At 38.0% G+C, this 15715-nt stretch overlaps 1 protein-coding gene across 13 annotated transcripts in view; it reads left to right on the top strand.

The window, feature by feature from the left end:
- The window catches only part of KIAA1328 (KIAA1328 ortholog), a 179554-nt gene that overhangs the window by 137177 nt on the left and 26662 nt on the right, over positions 1-15715 (top strand). For 12 of the 13 annotated variants that reach the window (XM_040090188.1, XM_040090192.2, XM_040090200.1 and 9 more), the window contains 2 exons: positions 5003-5187; positions 11802-11910. In XM_040090188.1, coding sequence (XP_039946122.1) covers positions 5003-5187; positions 11802-11910 — 294 coding nt within the window. Of the gene's footprint in view, positions 1-5002; positions 5188-11801; positions 11911-13843; positions 13941-15715 lie in introns of those variants that run through there. The other variant, XM_040090201.2, reaches the window with a different exon arrangement.

A 15715-nucleotide genomic window follows, 5' to 3' on the forward strand; every position in this document is an offset into this window, starting at 1 on the left:
TGAAATCTCACTCTGGGCTTGAATATGGTCTGCAAGGTCTGTATTAGAATAGGACTTTTTCCTGCTTCTTAAAGGGAGGAAAAAATGCTAAGCTAAAAAATCAGTTTATAGGAAGGGAAGGGTGATGGCATTCAGTGATGAGAGCTTGCCCTGGAGTTCACACTGTGCTTCTCCTCCTCACCTGCAACTTTCTTACCTCCCTTCTGGCTCTGCTCAGCTGCCCTCTGGATTGGTACACCCTGCACAAAGCAGTAGCAAGTAGATCAATCTCCCTTCTCTTTCCCATGTGCTGCTCTGCTGGCTCATATGTTCTGATGTGTTTCTCCTCAGCTCCACTTTAGGGAACTGAAAAAGCTGTGATTGTTCAGTAGACCACTGCCATTTGTTTTCAGATCCATGCATCCAAAGTCTATAGCGCTTCTTTTCTCCCCATAAATATATTTTTTATTTGCTATGCAGATAAACAACCTCCCAAGCAGCCCCACTTTAGAATGGGTGGTTTTCAAAAGTGCTGTTTGGTAGCAAGATTGATATGAACTGATCTAAAATTGGACCCCTGCTGAAAAGATCCTAGCATCTTCTCTTTTGTGCCAGTACTTGTAGTAGTGCTGCTTTATACTGAGCTGAGTCTGGAAACTGATCTGGCTGGAAAACACTCCCAGCCAAAGTGGCAGGGGAGGAAGCAATTTTCAGCCTGTTTGTCAAACTGCATCTGAAATGGCAATTCAGGTTCCAGCTACAAAAACGTATTGCTTGGGTTGTCTACTTATCACCAGTTTTGCATCATTAAGTGTTATGCATTCTTGGCCTGATATAATTGCAGCAGATTGCACACATGAACTGTTAATTATTTTATTTTTAAAACAGAAATTATGGAACAGGAAAATAACATTCCAACATGTTTACTTTTGGAGCTAACCTACCACAGCAATCTGTTAGTTTGGTAATGGTTAAACTCACAAGCCCTTTCCTCAGCAGAGTGCAGTAGGGCACCATTAAGGCAGCCATCTGTTGAACAAGCATAGTTGAGGCATGAATTGCCTCGCGTTTTGGGTTTCTGAGTAGTTACAACATAGTCTTGTTCTCTGAAAAATGCACGGAAAGATCAGAGTTCAGTGAAAGGTGAGCATCCTAATCTGGGATGGAAGACTGGGAACCCAGTCAGCTGAATGCTGGGTGTGGAGCAGGGAAGAGAAGAAGCTTTGTGGACGAGGTAAATCACATGCTGAGAGTAAGCTCGACTCTGGACAGAACCTGAGCTCCTTGGGTTGCTTTGCTATTCACCAGATCTGCAAAACTCCATTTGCAGAACAAGGCTGCCATTATGTTGGATTGTTTCATCAGGATCAGCAGCTAAAACAAGTTATATTCTGTCAGAGTTTTCCTGCATTAGTTTAAAAATTAATTTAGTTGGCTCTAAGTGGACATTTATTTTAGTATCTTGAAGAACTGACTTTCCTCTGTTAAAGCAGAATAATGTATCTATCTGATGCCTTAACTTGAACAGTACATAAAGATTAGTAAATAAGACACCATTAAAAATACTTATAATGTAAGTAACATTGGTCCCAATAGCCTTTCTAATGTCCATTAATGCTTATTGTGAGGATCAGAGCTCATTTTACTGAGCCATTTAGTCAAACCATGTGATTATTTAGAAAGTTAATTCATGCATACTAAAATCTAGCTTAAGTAATGCAGAGGGTAGGAGGTAAAACTCTATGGAGACGATAGTCCTTTTTGTTATTTAATGATCAGCCATAATTAACTTGCAAATTTGAAATAATTAGAACAAATTAAAGGTATTTAACTTTGCCTCCCTAAAGAAAAATTCAAATTGCACCAAATGCAGCTTTAAATTATTCAAGTCTCAGAGGTCTGCGCTGGGTTTTTTTACAATGCCTTTTCTATGATGAGAATACCAATCTGCTTTTTGTCAGAAAGCATCCTATCAAGTAATTGTTCTTTGTGTCTAATAAATGACAGCTATTCTTCTTTGTAAAAGTATTTCAGTCTCTGAAGACTACATCAGCATTTCCATGGCATTTTAATTCAATAAAACAAAAGGTTAATGTTTTTCTACTTTTTAAGGAATGCAAATACTAGCAGTATTCAATAGGTCCTGGATGACATTTAAAATTTACCATTCGTGCTCAGCAGGGATATCGCGATATCAGACAGGATGGAAGGAATGTTCAAGATGTGTTTTCCTTTGGTGATGGTGTACTTGGGTATTCATAATGAGGCAGCAGTGCTGAGACTTGCTGCTTTTCTGGTCACACTGCATCTCCTGCCCTGGTATGTAGGGTAGGTTGGTTAATAAGTTTATTTAAACAGTCTTCTCCATTGGGTAATTTCAAGGAGTGACATGAAAATTCATTGGATATTGTGGTGACCTGCAGGAAGTCCTACTAACCGTGGTGCCTTTGAGGGATGCAATGGGTAGTTGGATTTGAAAATAGACAAGGACTGTTTTTGCTGCTAAATCTCTTCAGATAAAAATTCCTGATTACTTTTGACCGTATGTTGAGTTTACATGTCTATGTTGTGATAGTCACATAATTTATTTTACTAATTATTCCATAATGAGTAATTATGTTCTGAAACATTCTTTGTCCCCCTTGTGTTTGCTTTGTTTGATTGTGGTAGATAGTTAATTACTGATTTTTTAAATCTGTCTGCATTATCCCTTTCCCTCCTTGGTCTGCATACCTTTCAGATTAAGTGTCATTTTAAGATTTGAGACTCTATCCTTACTTGAGCAAAACTTTAGCATGAGCTATCTTCTATTATATACTAAACAATGAGGCTCTAGTTGTTGAGGTTATAAATGCAAATACATTTGCTTTTATTATTTATTATACCTTAGCTTATATAACTTCCTAATAGAAGTTTCTGTTTGAATTGCCTCTGCCACTGCAGTATTTAAAACAGAACTCAGTGTTCTGGAGATAAGTGCACCATATAGAAAATACTGCATTCAGAAGGAGAACCAGTCGAGTAATCACCTCCTTATCTGCAAGCCAAATGTCACTGTCTTTACATGAAGACTGTGGGTTGTAATCAAAGGTGCTTTAAACAACTCAAAAAGCATCCAAATAATGACAACCTCACTATTTTTTTTAATGCTGTTGATCATCCCAAGTAGAGGCAAATGGAATATCAGGTCCCCTTTTATCAGAGAAATCTGGTCAAGTACTATAACTTTAAGCCTCTTTAAGCAGTCGCTAGGATCCAAAACCACCTCTTGGTGCTCTTGTAGTTCTTGCAGGAATTAGTAGGTTAATAATTTCATATAATTCAAATAAGTTACTAATTTAGTCCACCATAAATTTTAAAAACACTTTACAGTATTATTAGTGGTCACACAGTTAGAAGCCCTACTAAAGTAAACGGAGGTTATTTGGAGAAATTATATGCAACATTTCAGTCAGTTATTATAGGTCATAAGCCATTCTATACTGTTCTGCATTAATAATACAGGAGTAATACTAATTGTCCAACAGGCTCAGTGGGCCCTATTAAACAATGTCTTATACAGCACATTGATGGGAAACTTTAATTTAGCTATAATTTCCTGCCTTTTCCTCAGATCTACAGTAACTTCAGTCACTACAAGCTTTTAGGTAAAAGATTTTTGTGATTCAACCTCCATAAAGCTGTATCCTAACTAATAAAAACTCGTTGATAGTCTTTGGATTGCCAGTGTAAAATTGGTGCTTCAATAGGAAAAAGATTTATCGTAGAAATATAGAATGGTTTAGGTTGGAAAAGACCTCTAGGAACACAGAGTCCAGCTGTTAAGATTTATTTAATCTTCTAATAACTTAAGAAAGATGTTTGTTGCTTCCATGATTGTAAGTAGATTGATAATAATCTTGGGATAAAATGTATTATTTCGTGTGAATAATACAGAGATACTTTTTTATCTTTTTAATTTCTTTTACAAAGGGCCCTTTTATGACAGGGTCTAATGACTTGCATATGTTGGAGATTGTAATTTAAAACAGTAGTTATTTCCCAGAGAAGACAATTTGAAAGCAGTAGCTTTTCTTTACTGAGAGAAATGTCAGTCTTCATAGCCTCCTGTCTGCTCAGAACATTTTGAGATACCTGTGTCTGAAGAGTTTGCGGTCGTGATTGCTCCCCATCACCATATTTACCTCTTGCCTATATCCATGCAGTGTTTATGATCTTGTGTTGAAGTTCATCTTGAACCATAATGGTTCTGGTCAACTTTCTCTTTTCTTATTTTACTCAAAGTACTGCACTTCTGCACCAGATTTCTCTTTCACCAGTTTGCTCATACATTCTCTATCCTGTTTAGAAATATCTCTGTCCATCGATCTTACCTCTTTGTCTCCTCTCTTCTCATCCATTTTCTTCTTGAATCAGCCTCATCATCCCTGGAGGCTTTTAAAAAACATGTGGATATGGCATTTGGGGATGTGGTTTAGTGGTGGCCTTGGCAATTGTACTCAGATTATCTCAAAGGTCCTTTCCAATAAAAATGATTCTGTAATCTGCTTCTCTTTTGCAAACTAAAATTTCACTTTTCACATAATCTTCTCTGTTTCCCCTTTATTCTAGGAAAGTGAACATTTTTAAATTATTCTTTCTTCCAATTTTGGCCCATTGTGTGGGAAAAAGTCCATCTTCATCATCTTCATTTGCATGCCTTCATCCCTCTGGTGCTGTTCTAACCACTTGAGAAATTCAGGATCTAATGCTTTAGGGAATGTGCCCAACGCTGCTGCGAAACTCCAAATACAGTTGTCAGGGTGCTGCTGGCTGCTGATAACAAAAGACTTCTGATAAAGTGGGTTGGTAACTCTTCAAGCCTTAGGCATCCTGCTTTCAGAAATTATAAATGGATTCAACTAGAGCTTAACAAGTGGCATGATGTTTATGCTTCTGGAGAGTAAAAGTTGGGTAGAGAGCTGGGTGCAGTGTTAATGGGCTGAATGCATCATGTAACAGCACAATCTTTCTTTCCTCCCAGTGTCCCGGTGTTGAAACATGAAGATTATTTACTGAGGACACCTCCAGTGAGCAAAAACTCCACAAAACCAGGGAGCAGTCGTGGGAGCAGTTCAGGGAAGAAAATGGTTGGCTTTGGTGCAGACGTGGATGATGGGCAAAGCCTTCTAATGCAGACCAAGAGGGAAGGCACTAAGTCCAGGAAAGGTAAGGGGAAGCATACTGTATTGCAGGGCCATGAGTGTGCTGGTGTGTTCAAAGGGATGTCAGTAAAATGCACAATTAAAGGAAAAGATTTGCAGATTTTTCAAACAACCTAAGAGAAGGTGGTAGCTCCATTTTAAAAAACCCCAAAAATACTTTAAAAAACAAATGGTGATCCTATCGGCTTTTCCTGATGAAAGAGAAAAAAGTAGGCCCTTAATCTCAGAAAATTCCTTCAATGATTTGTTTTTTAACTTTCCCAAGAGGCAGTGAGAATAAGGGCATTGGGGTTTGCTCTTTAAATGTAATCTTTTCATTCTTTTCCTCCTGGAGTGATGACTTCACCATCACAACCTGCTGTTTTGTCACACAGGGATGTCTGTACTGCTAGAATCTATCCTGCCCTTAGCTTAGTGCCTCCACTTATGGAGCAGAGAAGCAATCTTTTCTCTATTATGAAGAGAAAAAGGTTGGGAATAAAAGCAGCTTGGATGTTTCGCTGCTTGGCCTTGAACATAATCCTTGGTTCAATTATGAACTAGTTTGTTGTTTTTTTTTTTTAACTTGTCTTCCAGTTTGCCGTATATGTCAGCATAAAAATAAAGAAAATGGCAAAATGAGAAGAAATGTGGTGCAGTTCTCAAACGAACAAATAACTTATTGGTAAAGACCATGCCAACATTAAAAAGCAGTCCCTGTGAAGAAACTTTCAAGAGGATGTCATCAGCCTGGACCCAAACAGTAGCTGAGGTTAATCTCTTCCAAGGCACAGCTACAAAAGTTGGAAGCCTGTAAAGGGCTTGTGTCCAAAAAAATCAATTTCTAATTTGAAACAAAATCATTTTTGACTAACAGGGGTTCAGGACCCATTACTTTTGCTGTATAATCTGCTGACATTTCACACTTTCTGTTGTGCACAATGAATCCTAATAGTCATTTTATAACATTGCTACACCAATCAATTTAAGCAAGAGAAAGCCGTTACAATTCTGCAAAGATTCAGGGGCAATTTTCACTGGTGGTTTTCTTTCATGGTTTTTTCAGCTATCATTTTTTTTCTACTCTTTTCCTTCTGTTCTCCCCCTTCTCTATGCTGCAGTGATGAAACTAGGATTTTTCACAGCTGGATGATGAGTTTTGTTCCTTGGATGGAGGTAGTCCCCCAAAGTAATTTATTTTCCATAGATTCGGGGGAAAATATCCAACCTTGCCTCTTCTTCCTGTATTCATTTAATTTTGTAGGACTGAGGAGAAGTTGCTGCATCTGACTGCATCTGACTATTGCACATAGCAGCTGAGCTGCACCTATTCTAATTTAGTGATCGTAGTGGTCAGCATGATCTCTGAAGATGGTGGGCACCTTTTGCAAGCACTTACCAGGATTGTTGGCTTTTATGGTGTGGAGCTGCATGGCAAAATTTGACTTAGAAACATTGGCACTTGCTGTGATAGCTGATAAAGTTCAGAGGAATGCTTTCAAGCTGTGGAACAACCTCAGGTCTATTACTGATTTGAATGGTTGTTTATCACAAAGCAAATTACCTAGCACTAATCACTGAAGTTGAAGTCTTCTGTATTTAGTACCGTTTTAATTGGCTTCCTTCTGTTATATATTTGGACTCCTTTAGCAAGCACACATACATACTTGTAAAGTGTTTTTTTTATCTTACAGGATGGCCAGGATACAATGCCAAGATTTTTAATTCCAGATAGCCTGGACATAGTTGGCTCTGTCCTTGCTTTTGCTGGATATTCCCATCTGCTGCTGACTTGGGATTTCTGGTTCAATGCAGTATGAGAAAGGGGAATGAATCCACAAGGTGATATCTTGAGGCATGAAACTTAATTTCATTTAGCCACATACCTGAAGGAGACCTTTTGGTTGGAAGGTAGCAGTACTGTGTACAAACCACGTTCAGCTGAAAACTTCTCAACCATCATATGCTAACCTATTGCTACAGAGGTTTACTTTTTCTCATGCCTGTGTCAGTCTGGTCTGTTTAAAATATATGTTCTTCAGGATGGTGACTCTATCCAAGCACACCTTAGTGCAGTGTGAGTGCTGATGTGAGCCTTTCAGCTTGCTGTACCTCCAGTAATGGTGGCTGTGTCAGTGGTAGTGTCCCTCCAGAGCCACACTGACACTTGTATCAGGTTTAAACTTATTATTCAGGAAGTTGTCCCTGTCCTGGAATGGTAGGAGGCTTTTCTGCCTAAGGACTGCTTACTTGCTGTGACAACTGTGAGTTTGAAAAGGGTGATTTCCTAACAAATACACTTTTTCTTTCTCCCTGATGATGGTTAGTAGTGGAGAGAAGAGCACTGCTATCATGGTCCCTTCACCTCATGGAGCGGAAAGTGTCACTTCTGATCTTTTTTCAGGGTAGAAACATACTAGATGAACTTAGGAAATAAGTTTTTATTCCCTCAATCTTGATTTTGTCTTCTGTTTCTTCTTGCTCCTTAGTTTTTATTCCAGTGCTTTAGCAGGTGTTTGTGTCTTGTAGTCAAATTTTTTTTGTTTTTCCAGCAAAACTTTAAGCAGTTAGAACAATCCTGAAGTCTTAGATCCTTTCCGCACTAAATTATTTTTATTGGTGTCACCACCAGCTATGTCAATGTGTACTAAAATCTAACAGCTTGTCTAGTTAAGAAGCACTGGAGTACAGAAATGTGTGTTTCACTTTCTTTCTGCTCTTGAAAACCTTGCTGTGGGGCTGAGAAACTTACATCCATTGCACTGTGCAATACTGGGCAATTCTCTACATTTCTGTTTAAAGTATTCCTCTTTATACATGCTTCCTGAAATACCTCTGCATGGAAACAAAAGAAAGAACTATTTTCGCCTTTGTTTCTTCTTGTTGGACATAACTTCTGCATGGTGTTGTACAGCCTGCACAGTTTCCTTTTTCATATGCAAAAGAAAAAGCCAGAGAATGAAAGTGTTTTTAGCTCATTTTAGCCCTGTATTTTTCCAGGGGCTAATTTCTCTAGATAGTGTTTGTTTTTCAGTAGTTTTTCTGACATAGCTTCTTAGGGATTCAGGATCTGGAGCTTCTTCCCTTATGGGGAGACTCTTCCCTACAATTGAATAGAGAAATTAGTTAATATTAGTGAAATGCTTTGAAAATGTGAAGTACTATATAAATGTTAAGTCTTATTAATATTACTATTATTCAAGTCATAAAGATTTCTTTTAATATTATCAACCTAGATTTTCCATTTGTTACTTTATTCCATTGCTGCTTGAACCAGCCTCAGCCACATTTCTTCATTCTTAATGTTTGTACTTCTAAAACATAGACTGCTGTATTTCCCCACTTTCATAATGTTTTAGTTTTCTGTTTTTCAAGCAGAAATATATGGTTATTTGATTTTTCTCAAATGATTCTTTAATCTACTTTAAATCATTCTTGTACCAAGTTAGCCAAATTGAAAATAGTATTCTTAACATTACCATTTAGGAGACATTTATAATTGCTTTGGGAGTAGCTTGCCTTGCAAGCTTATATCTAGTGTTTTTCTTTTTTTTTTTTTGGTGATTGTTTGCTGCTCCAGGTTCTTTCCATTGGTGTCAGGATTTAAATTACCACACTATGTAAGAACTTTTTCTTTTTTCCAGGGGTAAATGTGTCTATTGTTTTTCCACATTTCTTGCTTCTCTAGATCATCTGCAATGTCTCCAGTCTCATACTGTCTTCTAACACCTGCAATCTAATTAATTTGCTGTCATTTGTATCACCCCAGTTTTCTATGACTTTTCATAAACAATTACCAGTCACTTCATAAATTCATTAACTAATTCCCTTTAGCCCTGAAATATATATCCTTCAGACTAAAGACTTGGTATCCTTTTTTTCCCCCTGGTAGTTTCTTTTCATCAGCTTTATATAGGTGGGTATTATACATCAACAGTGTCTTCATTATCCTCTGCTTGCTAATTTTCCCTTCCTTTATTTTTTTCTCATAATATATTTTAAAATTAGTACTAGCTTGGACATTTTTGGGAATGTTATTGATTTAATCATCTTTATATATTTGCTTGTTCTTGAGTGTTTCTTTTCCCTCCAAAGAATTGTGTGCCTTTTCCAAGATGTATTTTTAAATTTTTTTTTTTTTTTTTTTTGTTTAAATATACATTTATTTGGGATTTCTTGATTCCTCTGTTTTATGAGGAATCTGTTTTATGTCTGTGCAGCTGTACAACCCTAGTAAATTCCTGCTGAGTTCCTTTTCTTGTTTTCTGTTTCTAACTCTGGTAATATTTTCGAACTTGGGCATTTGAACAGTCCCCTTGAGGCTGTGTTGGCCACTTCTGAGTCCATATACTGTCTTTCTTTGCAGAGATACCTCTCATTTTCTGTGGATGTAGTATGTTGACAATGTGCCAGCCTTGTCTCGTATTAGCAATTGAATATTTTCTCCCATCTTAACAAGGTTTTTATTGCTTTAGTATTAATTTCTTAAAATCCAGCTGCCTCATTCCACTGTCACGTGAAATGATTTTTCAATACCTCTTATTCGATCGTGAAGTCAAAACTTTTAAGCAAGAGGCGTCCAGTTTTTTTATATGTGTACCCACTCTTCTCATCATGGATTGGCACACTATCAAGTTACCAGGGACACACAATCAACATATATTCCCATGATATTTCCAAGACTTCCTTCACTGATAATTGACGCCTTTATAGGCAAGATTTTTTTCACTGCACGGGGCTGAAACACGGTTCATTATAGCAGGATGATAACATATTTTTTTGTTTGTCTCCCTAAAATGCATCTTAAAACATGTGGGTTTACTGAATTGTATATATTTGTATAAATCTTAGATTAATGCATTGTTTTAAATAATTCCTTGGACATCTGTACATTTCACACTGAAGCAGGAATTACAATTCTGTGTTGCATCATGTTTCAGCACGATTGATAGATAATGCTTCTGTTCACAGAGCTGAGAAATACTTGGTCATCACAGGGTTATACAAGGAGCTAAACACTGGTTTGACTTAAATTTTTGCTGATATGTTTAGTTTTCCCCATACTGACTCTAGTTAAGAGATGTTAGTTGCACACAACTAATGAGGCTAGATTTAAAAAGTTCACAGGTTTTTGTATGGTGGATCAGATAGCTCCTAATTTTCCTATTGACCTTTAACTTTTATTTGCCTGTATGCTATTTGTCTTTCTAAATCTGATCAATGAAACACAGTTCTCAGGTGAGCAAGTGAAAACTTGGCTGGACTACTAGCCTTCAAGTGTTGTCTTTGGCCCAGCTGGCAGCCAGTTCATAGTGGTTAGCAGCTTAACATCAACAGCCTGGGCAGTGGGACAGGATGCACCTTTGGCAAGTTTGCAGGCTTGGGGAAGCAGTCAGTGTGCTGGAGAACAGGGCACAGTATTCAAGGGACATGAACACGTTGGGAAAATTATTTGACAGAACCCTTTTTAGGTTCAGCAAAGGGAAATGCCAGGGTCCTTCAACTGGATTGAACAGATCTCATGTAGCAGGAGAACCCTGAAAGCAGTTTTGCCAGAAAAGAATGGGGTGTCCTGCTGAACAGCAGTGATTCAGTGATGTGCCTGTATGATGGAGTAGCTGGACCTCTTACAGGGCCATAATCATACAACTGTGGTCATCAGAGTGCTGAAATGACACTTCCCCCCAGTTAGCTTAGTGAGACTGTGTCCATAAATGCTGTGTCCAGTCTGGGACTCCACAGTGCATGGACAACACTGACAAGCTGTAGGAAGTCTGGCAGAGGCAGGCAGGACAGCCATGGGGCTGAAGCAAGAGGCTGGGAAAGCTGGGTGCATTCAACCTTAAGAAGAGATGACTCAGCATGCATCTTCCTTCTTGCTTCAGCTACCTTAGTAGAGTGTAGAGTGCAGGGTGTAGAGAAGAGGGGATGAAACTTCTTGGAAGTCATCATCAGCTGCGCAAAAGACAACAGGGAAAAGTCACAACTCAGAAAATTCTGATTAGCTATACAGGAAACATTTTTGACTGAGGCTGGTGAAATGGTGGAACCAGAGGAATTTCACAGAGAGGCTCTATTAGTGGAGACATTCATCACCTATTGTGACAAGTGTCTGAAACCTCCTGATGCTGTTTGAATGGAAGATTGAACTACATGACCTCCAAACTTCACCTTTAAACCTAGACTATTTTGTAATTCAAGAGTTACTTGGAGGTGGGAAGGAATGGACTCTCAGTTCTATTTTATTGAAAAGAAAATACTATTGTAGTGATATTTCCACTAACATCTTATTTCCATTAACATCTTAAAGCATGTATTGAGAACTGTGTCCGTGAAAAAACCTGAATCCTATGGTCTCCTTAAGGAATAATAACCATACAAGTGTGTCAAACTCAGCAGTAAGATGGAGGCTGCAGAGTTTGTCTTATTCTACAGATTTGATTCTGCATAGTTCTGAAAAGGATGCTGTGCACGGTACTGTCGACTGATGAGCTCTCTGTCATTTCTCTGTGTATATTTCTCACTCGAAAACTGTTTCAGTTTTTCATCCCAATGTTCTGTAATAAGGCAGAATTGAGAAACATCTATTCCACAATCCATAGCTTCTGATGCTTGGTTTGTCTTCACTTCATTGCACAGGGACAACTTCAGGACCTAGGAAGGATGCAGCCATATGTCCTGGGTTGATGGGCAGCAGCAAAGTGCTTGCAACCGCAGTTATATCACCGATTCAGCGTGACCCTTCACGGTAAGCTGCTGGGTAATCTCTGGTTTAAGATTCTGCAAACACAACCATCAAATTCTCCTAGATGCAGGGAAGTGACTGAATTTCCAGGATGTTTCATATTAGCTGAATAATATAAACCAAAACCTGCCATATCCTTTTGACATTTATAGTAAGCCTTGAGTGTTAGAAAAAAACTAAGAATATGCCAAGTTCTAACATTTTAATTTTAGTTAGATTTTGAACAGAAAGTATTTTATGTTCCAAGTCCTGACACATTAAATACCTTTGTAAATAATTTTAATGGAGAGTGTTAACCCCATTAGGTTTTACATTCGCTTGAAGATTTTAATCACTCAGCATTTGCCTGCCTCCTTCCCCACCCCCGTTTTTATCAAATGGCATTTCTTTAAAAATGTTTTGTATGGGAGTTATTTTATGTTTAATGGCAAGCAACAAAATCTTATTAAGTCAGCAATTCCTGATTTTACTATATGTCTGCACTAAATGTGCGGGAAAAGCAGCATTATCACTTATGTTCCCGTGAAAAAACTGAAAGCAGCATTGTTGTTACACTTACAAGTCTGAAAACAACTTGTCTTCTTTGGGCAGGATTACATTTCTAGTGGTAAATGCCTAGAAGAACAGAATACAGTCCCTGCTTTTCTTTATCATATCCCACATTTTTTCATCATAAAATCTTTAGTTAAGCAACAAAATACAAGCAGATTGAAATATGAACTAGCAGTATTTTGTACCTCTAGTTAGACAACAGTGCAGTGGTGTAACAGGAATGTGCAACTGTTCATGAGAAGAGTTAAATGTTTCTTGGACGTTGAGAGGGATAGAGTCAGATTTTATCTTCCCTTGGCCCAGTGGACTTGAAAACTGCATGCTTGATATCATCCCTGTATTCTTGGGAGCAGCTGACAGTTTATTTCTGTCTTCTGAGACAACTTGTGAGATATAATAGGTGAAAAACCACTATCAATATTGACAAATTTTTACTTACTTGTTATGGAAACACTTTTTTCTTTCTTCTGATGGAAGGATCATAATTCTTGGAGAGTTTAAGAACTGAGTTAGATTGGGCTAGTTTCCGCAAGTAGCTGTATGCTTACACTAACAGAAGCCGAAAGATTGCCTAAGCATTTCTCTTAGAAGCAATGGTTACCTTTGCAATGCAGGCATAGCAGATTAAGTGTGTGTAGAGGTATCTGCTTGATATTGTCTAATAGTGCTAGGTTAAGATTCCATTCAAGCACTGAGGAGTAGACATAATTATGCACGTCATATGAAAACTGGTCAGAAAAAGAAATTTTATTCAAGAGGATTGATGGTCTATTCTTTTACACAGAGGGGAGTAAAATATTTGTTGAAATATGCTGTTAGAAATCATACTGGGTAAAATGATCAGTAAAAGGAGTCTGATTAGCTGTCATCTTTAAAGTATTATTTTACCAGTTGATGAAAAATCCTGTATTTCTGGGCACTTCATCCCATGCTTCCTCCCTTTCTTTCTCACCATTGGTGCTGTAGGTATTATTGACTAGGTTTAACAGCCATGCTGGGCTTTCCCTTACTCCTGGCCTTCTCTAATTGAAAATGGTAGATGGACAAGTATTTCTGGGGAGACCAAAAGCTGATTCTGTCCTTCATCAAAAAACCTGCTTGGGCAGCAGGTCAGTCTCAATTTATCACTGAATGGTTATAAGCTTAGACTGCAGGTTTAACTAACTAAATTGATCAATATTGAGAATTATTGCTGCTTTTGTGCCACTAAAGTTAGGGTTTGTCAGCATGTTCATTATGAGCTGTGATTTGGGGGGGTTAACGGCTTAACCACAACAGTTGGCACAGATTTGAAACTTGAAACACAAAGCCCTAGCCTAAGAGCAAATTTATTTATCCAGCAGTACATGTAAACCTAATTACTTTTGACTATTTAAATTTATAGGACTGGATTCAACTTGTGTTTGTGCCAGCTTTAACTAGCACAAGCCCTGGCACCCGGCAGCAGTGCAAAGCCTGCCAGAGAGAAGGTGTTGGAAAGCGACAGAAGCTCCCTGGCAGTGAGAGGCATCAGGGTGCTAGCACAACTTCTGGGAAGGGCTGGCTGGATAAGCAGACATGGCAGGTAGATGTGTTGGCATGATAGCCTGCCTTGGCGGGGCTCAACTGGAGACTTCAGTGTGTTACAGCTGCCTCCTGCTTGAGAAAGAATTACTGCAGTCCTACTTTCTTCTCTGTCTCAGAATGAATCGTGTCATGAACAAGAAATAAGTGTCCCTAGAAGGTACATGTAGACCTTGAGACCTCTACTGCTGGACCTGCAGAAGGCCCAGACTTGCAAAATGAGTGTGCACAAGGTGATTTCAGTGATATCTCTGAAAGAAAAAGAAAACCCCAGCACTTCCTTATTTGGCATTCAGAGCTGGGCTAATAGTGAGTTTGTTTGCCTGTCAGGCTTTTGTGCATGCCTGTTGCTGCCTTCCATAACATGGCCAATCACTGCAAGTTTGGTTATCCAGTGTTCGTAAGCCAAGTATCTACATCTGCATGAGGTCTTTGAAATTATGTTCACAGCAGGTCTGGAAAGCTCTTCTACTCCATGTGCTTATTTATCTAGACCAAAGCAAATATATTTGGGAAAAAATTTCACAGGCAAGGTTGGGGCTGGACAAATTTGGAAGAGTTAAGCTTATTCCTAAAGCATAGTTATTCTGATTGTGTTAAATGTTAACTTTTTGGTGACTAGGTACATTTTTTCATAACTGGTGTTTGCCTAGAAGAGAGGGTCCCTGTTTCTACTGAACTGGAGGGGAGCTGGAATGGGGATGTACTGGTATATTGATGCTTTCATTTTGTAATGAAGTTTTTATATAAACTAGATCTTACCTTAGCTACACTCAGGTACGGATCTAATCAAAACAAATGTTGTATTGCATACAGAAGTGAAACTGCTCTAAATTAAAGTATTCAGCTATTTTTGGGGAAAAAAAAAAAAAAGGATGCTATAAATTTTACATTTTGAAATACCATTTAATTTGATTACAGCCCTGTTGCAGTTGTGATGTTCTCCCCATGTAACACTGAGTTTGGTACAGTAAGTCCTATAATACTGCAGAAATTCAGCACTTAAAAATACACAGGCAAAGTTTGTTCTGCTCACCATGGAAACAGATAATTCTCCTGTAGTGTTTTTCATTTTGGAAAAGTGAATTCAAGAACAGTTAGGTAAATTAAGGGACTGTGTGATAGTCTGGGATTTCAGCATTAAGTCTGTGGTTTTTGGTTGCAGTTTCAGATCAGAGCTTCCACACTTGCTGAATGCATTGTCTTGAAGCTTCTTGTAGGTAATAAAAAAAGTGATTTAGAAGTTCTTGCAATATGAATGCCATATTTGAGCTGTATTATTATCTGTTAGACCACAGTGACCTGTTGGAGTTCTTATAAACAGATTGTATTGTGTAAATTTGTGTTTAGGGACATTTTAAAACCAAAACTATTTACCCAATTGCCCAGCACACCTCAGGTGAATGTGTACTTAGGGACTTTTAAGCAAATTAATATATGATGTAAAATAAAATGTGCAGAATTGTATACTTAATAATGCACACTGGAATAGTCAAAAGTAGATCTGTTGCGCTGAGTGTTAGGAAATGTGGCAGCGATGAGATTCAAGCTTTTGTCTTACTTATGTGGTAGTTGATCTTTGCATTTTGGATGCTTAAATATGGATATCAACTTAAGACAATTTCTGAAGTTCCTTATACAGTAGAGTCTAAGCAAGCACTGCCGAAGAAATAGATTTTTTTTTTTTTTTTTT

Source organism: Hirundo rustica, chromosome Z, assembly GCF_015227805.2.
Source record: "Hirundo rustica isolate bHirRus1 chromosome Z, bHirRus1.pri.v3, whole genome shotgun sequence".
Taxonomy (NCBI): domain Eukaryota; kingdom Metazoa; phylum Chordata; class Aves; order Passeriformes; family Hirundinidae; genus Hirundo; species Hirundo rustica.